General features: G+C 34.9%; 1 protein-coding gene across 1 annotated transcript; it reads right to left on the bottom strand.

Moving 5' to 3' along the window:
* Window positions 1–3,513: 3,513 nt before the first annotated feature.
* Window positions 3,514–3,864, bottom strand: LOC139900884 (uncharacterized mitochondrial protein AtMg00810-like). Its single transcript, XM_071883633.1, has one exon. It carries the CDS (start codon window positions 3,862–3,864, stop codon window positions 3,514–3,516), a length of 351 nt encoding a protein of 116 aa, XP_071739734.1.
* Window positions 3,865–6,697: the final 2,833 nt, after the last annotated feature.

Raw genomic sequence — 6,697 nt, 5'->3', positions numbered from 1 at the left:
TTGAGATTTTTCTTCACTATGATACTCCAAACTCGGTGGAGTGTCCAGATACAACAAGTACTTCGATAAGCTACATCTTATGAACCCTTACGTCCCTTTGAAGACTTCACAATCTAGTAAAGCTCTTACCACAAGATCCTAATACACTATCCTAGTGAAAACACAACTACCTTCTAGATCCCTTTAAGAAGATAGTTTACAAGTAAACTTACAACTTAAGCTTACAAGTACTCTTTCTAGAATCACTATAAAAGATTACAATGAATTATAAGAATGATATCAGTAAGTATAAGAAAATATGAGTGAAGAGGTGAGTCTTCAACTGCTCCAAGCCTTGGCTTTTATAGGAAAGAGAAATCTGCCTGGAAGCTTTACGGCTCACTGCACGGTCGACCGTGGTTCGACAGTGTACCTCTGACATCTGATTCTTATAGCCGTTTTTATCCTTTGAAAATTGTCATTTTCCTTTGTTGAATAGCTTTAACTAAAAGCCAATTATCTCTGAAATCATCCCCATTACCATTTTTCTTTTGGACATAAGTGTAGAAGTTGACATGTTCATAAAAGGAGAAAGTCTTCAAGCTTTGACCATTTGTCATTGATTACTTAATGGGGTAATTACAGAATTTTGTCTCTTAACAAAGCATTATCTTCTAAAAACTTCATCAACCTTTCTTAATTACTTGTCATTTTGCTAATGGAAGTATATTACCCTTTGGAACATTGTTACTTCTCAAATGAACTAGTTTAAATCTAGTTAGAACATAATTGGAAATTACAACAACTTACTAGTTCACAATAATACATAAATAAAGATGATACATAAGAATCATGGGAGAGCATATCATTTGTTGGGACTTTTAATGACCATTATTATTATTATGTATTTGAATGGCATTTTTTACCAAGTGAAAAATAAAACACTTATGTGTTTAACCTTAATTGAGCTTAAATTGTCATTAAGATGTCATTAGGTGTGATTAGTAAAAATTAACATCTTTTGGTTCAAAACTCTTTTGAGATCAAAGAGGGCAACTATTATAAGTATGTTTAAAAAGGTTTTGTAAATTATAGATGCCTCAAAGTGGTCTAACTTACAGTGGATGAATTTGATAACAGAGAAAACTGAGGTTGATCTGCGGTCGGCCGTGAGGTTAGCCGTAGATTGACAGTTCTAGAAAAAGGTGCAATCATTGGTACAGGGCATCCACGGTAAGACTCACGGTCGATTGTGATGCAGCCGCATAGCCATTTTACCAAGTTAATTATTTATGTATTGGTCTCTTGCTAGAGATTGTCTAGGCTTATGAACTCATGTCGTCTTACATATGATTAAGCACTTATCTATTTTGTGTCATCATCAAAATAAAGTGATTAACTTTGAATATTATGATTGAAATCTTAACCAACATTCTCACCCTTTTTGATGATGACAAACATATGAGTAAGTGTTTTAACTATGTGAGCCGACATAAGTGTTAACGTCACTTACCATACACTTTCTACTCCTTTTGTCGAAGCAAAAATGTTAGCTCCCCCTGGAACTAAGCGCGCCCTCGAGTAATTCCCCCCTTAAATCGTACAAGCTTATCAATTATCCCTGTTTACTACTAGCTTATCTGACATAAGTGTTAACATCCTACTTATCAAAAGGATGGCTCCCCCTTGAACCAATATTAAACATAAAGAGATAATGATGACCGGATGGGCTTCCCAATAGGTGAGAGGAATTGTGGACACGGGTTGAGGAATTTGAGAAGGGTTAATGGCACCAACAAATTGGAAAAGTCAGTTAAGGTAGTTTGAGTACGGAAGAGGGCAATTTCCTAGCTCTCGAAGATAACCCATTCGTTGAGTCTTGAGATAAGTGAGATTTATGGGTTCATGAGTAAGAAGATACCACATGATAACAACTTCGGTTCCTGAAATGTGAGTGGTGGTAGGGCCCCTACAATAGACATTGTTACGCATGACGTTTAATAGGAGTTGAAGATCATGGCGTATTTCATCATCTTGAATGCGAAGTCGTTGGTTGAGGTTTCGCTGTACTCCCGGAATGGTAATGAGATCTAAGATAGGTTGTAACGGAAATGTGGGGTTAAGTGATCTTAGATCGGTAGACGGAGTATAGAAGGAAAGCCCATTGGAAGGAATGCCCATAATGGTTGTGAATTGTTCAAGAGACCAAGTGTAGGGTGTATTGGAAAGTCAAAATGCAACTTGATCGGGATTTGAAACATCAAGATGAGCATAAAACTCTGTAATAAACATTAGATAAATGACTTCATCAAACTCAAGGAATGAGAAGCAATTGTTTTGAGTGAAAAGTTAAGTTAGTTTGGGAAATTCGGTATGATGAACAACACGCTCTTCAGGAAGTGTTCTAGTTTCCATGTGTTGCCTATTGTTTGTAATACGTTGATTTCTCGTGTTGGCCATTTCCTAGAAAAGCCACATTTTTTTAGCAAAATATTCAAGTTTATTATATAATTTTGAAAAATTATATGCTAAACATGTGTAGATTAGTCCTTGTCTATACTCATTTTGAAAACAAAATTTTGAAAGTAAATTGTGACTTTTTTTTTTTGAAAATTTAGACAAGTTTCATCATTTTGCTTTATGTTTATCAAGTATAGATACTAGTCATGAGAATTACAGTATCATAATGATTTGTTCAAACATATTTGTGTGCATGTGTGGGTTTAAAAGCTTAAAACATATATGAGATTTTATGCAAGAAACCACTATTATGGCACATTTGATAATTAATGCTTTTCATAACAATTTTTACTCATATTAATAAGGAATTCATTCAAGAAAACAAGTGTTCCTATTAGTTTGGAAGGACTCTTACATAATTAAATAAGTATAGGCAAAATTAAAATAAGTTTTTGGATGCTTACCTTGAAGAAAATTGAAAGAGTTTGGACCACTTTTGGGGAGTACTTGAAAATAGGACAAAAGAAAATCTAGTGATCCAGTGGTTGGGGTTTAAAGAAGAGATGTGGTTGGTGGAAAAGTTGATTCGATATTAAAAAGAGTACATAAAAGACAAAAGAAAACGTCAGACGCCAGGCAGTTGCCTACACGGTCGACCGTAGTATGACCGTGCATGATCTGCAGGAAATTTTACAGAGTATATTCCATCATTCCCAACCCATTCCTAAGAAAGTTAAAGGTCTCCTTTTTAAGGGGCTTAGTGAATATGTCAGCTATGATTTTAGCAGATTCTACATTGTCTATCAAAATATTACCATTTTGGACGTGGTCACGAAGGAAGTGGTGCCTAATGTCTATGTGTTTAGTCCTATAGTGTTATATTTGAATTTTAGATAAGTCTATAGCACTTTTGTTATCACAGCGTATGGGTATTTCAGATGAGATGATACGGTAATCAAGGAAGGTTTGCTTCATCCATAACACTTGTGCGCATGATCTTCCCATAGCTACATATTCGGCTTCAGTGGTAGACAATGCAATGGACGTTTGCTTCTTCAAGAACCATGATGTTAATCAAAGACCCACGAACGCGCATACTCCACCTGTGCTCCTTCTATCAATCATTGACCCTCCATGATTGGAATTCGTAAAGAACATAATATCAACCCCGGTGAACTTTGGATACCATAACCCAAGATGCATTGTTCCCTTTAAGTATCTAAAGATCCTTTTGACGACCTCAACGTGTGATGTCTTTGGATTTTCTTGAAATCTTGCACACAAGCACACACTAAACATGATATCGGGCCGACTTACCGTTAAATATAGAAGGAATCTAATCATTCCCCTATATTTAGTGCTATCGAACGGTTCTCCTTCTCCTTCTAAAGTAAGCTTCACATTTGTTGCCATAGGAGTCGCCATTGGTTTTGAGTTCTCCATTTCAAACTTTTTGATCATTTCATGAATGTACTTTTGTTGACTGATGAATGTTCCATCTTCTAGTTGTTTAATTTGAAGTCCGAGAAAGAACTTGAGTTCAACCATTATGCTCATTTCAAACTCATCATGCATTAACTTAGAAAACTCATTGCTAAGAGATTCGTTAGTAGAACCAAATACAATATCATCAACAAATATTTGAAGTATAACTAAATCCTTTTCATGCCTTTTAATAAAGAGTGTATTATCAAATTTTCCCATTTCATAGCCGTGATTTATTAAAAAGGTTATAAGTCTTTCATACCATACTCTAGGAGCTTGTTTAAGTCCATAAAGAGCCTTTTTAAGTTTAAAATCATGATATGGTTTTTCAAAATCTTCAAATCCCGGAGGTTGTGACACATATACTTCTTCATTTATGACACCATTTAGAAAAGCACTTTTAACATCCATTTGATAAAGTTTGAAGTTATTGGCACATGCATATGCAAGAAGTATTCTTATAGACTCTAGCCTAGCGAAGGGGGCTAATGTTTCATCATAGTCAATTCCCTCTTGTTGGCTATACCCTTGTGCTACTAGTCTAGCTTTGTTTCTAACTACATTGCCATCTTCATCTAGTTTGTTTCTATAGACCCATTTGGTACCTATGATATTGCTCTAACTAGGTAAAGGAACCAAATCCCATGCATCACTCCTTTGGAATTGATTTAATTCCTCTTGCATTGCTTCTACCTAAATTTCATCTAATAGGGCTTACATAATATTTTTGGGTTCTATTTGGGAGATGAAAGCATAGTTGGCAATTAGGTTGAATGCTTGAGACCTAGTGGTTCTAGTGTTGATATCTCCTATGGCTTGTTCTATAGGATGATCCCTAACATGTTTAAGATTGATCGAGGATGCTAAGTTATCCTTACTCGGTTTTAAATGAGATTCATCCTTAATTATTTCATTGGACTCAATTTGAGTTGGCATTATTTTCCATAGCATCTTGTTCTATCATATCATCATCTTCTAAAGGTTTAGTCTTAGGCGGAGGAGGAGTTTCATTGAACGTGACATCTAGGGATTCTTCTATTACATTAGTGTATTTATTTAGAACCCTATATGCTTTACTTTCTAACGAATATCCTAAGAACACTCCCTCGTAAGCTCTAGGTTCAAACTTTGTAAGATATTCCTTTTTGTTTAAGATGAAGCATTTGCACCCGAATTCTCTAAGATGACTTACGGTTGGTTTTCTACCATTTAAGACTTCATAGGGTGTTTTATCCATTGATGGCCTAATTAGAACTCTATTTTGAATGTAGGTGGAGGTGGCAACGGCTTCACTTCAAAACTTTTGATGTATAGATTGTTCATTTAACATTGTTCGACTCATTTCTTGAAGGGTTCGGTTTTTCCTTTCAACAACCCCATTAGATTGAGGTGTGCGAGGAGGCTAGAAATTATGAGAAATACCATTTAAATCACAAAAGACTTCAAATTGAGCATCATTATCAAATTCTCTACCATGATCCGTTTTTATCGTTACTAAAGTACAATCAAGTAAATTTTGTATTTTAGTAGCAAAAATTATAAATCTTTCACACGCTTCATTTTTATGCTTTAGGAATAGTGTTCATGTATATCTTGAAAAGTCATCTACTATTACTAAAGTATAAAAATTTCCTCCATAGCTTTGTACGGCCGATGGCCCAAATAAATTCATGTGTAAAAGTTCTAGACATATTTTGGTAGAGATAAAGTTCTTAGGCTTATGGCTTGCATGAACTTATTTTCCTACTTTGCATGCATCACAAAAATAACTTTCATATTTCAATTTAGGCAAGCCTCTAACTATGTCTTTTGAAGAAATGTTATGAATTAATTTCTTATTAACATGCCCTAGTCTTCTATGCCACAAAGTAGTAGTATCATGTATAGAGATTAGACAAATATCTACATATTTGAAGTCATCTAGTTTACATGTATAAAGGTCTTTCTTCCTAATTTCATTTATGACACTTTTACCATCTTTTATTATGTGTGAAGAATTTTTAGTAAATGTCATGTTATAACCTTTGTCACATATTCTTCCTACACTTAGCAAGTTAAAGCTTAGGTTTTTAATGTGTAACACATTGTCAAGTGTAATCTTTTGATTAGTAATGTTACCTTTACCGACGAGTTTTCCTTTTACATCACCACCAAAGATTACATCACCTCCATTGTGCTCCGTATACTTTGTGAAGAACTCTTTGTTGCCCGTCATGTGTGTTGTACATCCGCTATCAATTATCCAATCTTCATTTTATACAACACCATTGAGATAAACCTATATTTAATCAAGTAATAACTTTGGTACCCAATGTTTGTTGGGTCCGAGATGATTAGCATCAAAGATTCCTACTCTAACCCATCTTTTCACAATTTTGACATTATTGCTCTTTTTGAGATGTGTTTTAGTTTCGATCTTGTTACTCCTAATATTTTGATTGATCATTCTTTTTAAAGGATTTTTCACAAGTGACTTGACTTCTTTCCTATTTGTTTCAAATCGATCAATCATGTTAGCCTTTGTTGATTTTTCTCCTTTTGGTTTTTGAACTACTTTGAGCATTTCTTGGGGTTTAACAATGTAAGACCCTGATTTTTGTTTCAGCAGTAACGCGTGCCGCGCGCCTGCTTGCGCACCGCGCAAAACCAGCTGGCAGAACTGGTTCGTTATTTTAAAGTTTTTAAAGGGGCCATTGGGTCATTTCACTTGGGGGTCGGTTTTGAGCCATAAAAATGATCCATGGATCATCCTTATCCTCATTGTACACCACAA

This window comes from Rutidosis leptorrhynchoides, chromosome 3 (genome assembly GCF_046630445.1).
Source record: "Rutidosis leptorrhynchoides isolate AG116_Rl617_1_P2 chromosome 3, CSIRO_AGI_Rlap_v1, whole genome shotgun sequence".
NCBI classification, from domain to species: Eukaryota; Viridiplantae; Streptophyta; class Magnoliopsida; order Asterales; family Asteraceae; genus Rutidosis; species Rutidosis leptorrhynchoides.
The sequence above is the reverse complement of the archived record's forward strand: the minus strand, read 5'-3'. Positions and strand labels throughout refer to the sequence as shown.

Bases quoted from the DNA above. Each gene is read 5' to 3' on its own strand.
- LOC139900884 (XM_071883633.1), bottom strand. From the start codon at position 3,864: ATGGCGACTCCTATGGCAACAAATGTGAAGCTTACTTTAGAAGGAGAA.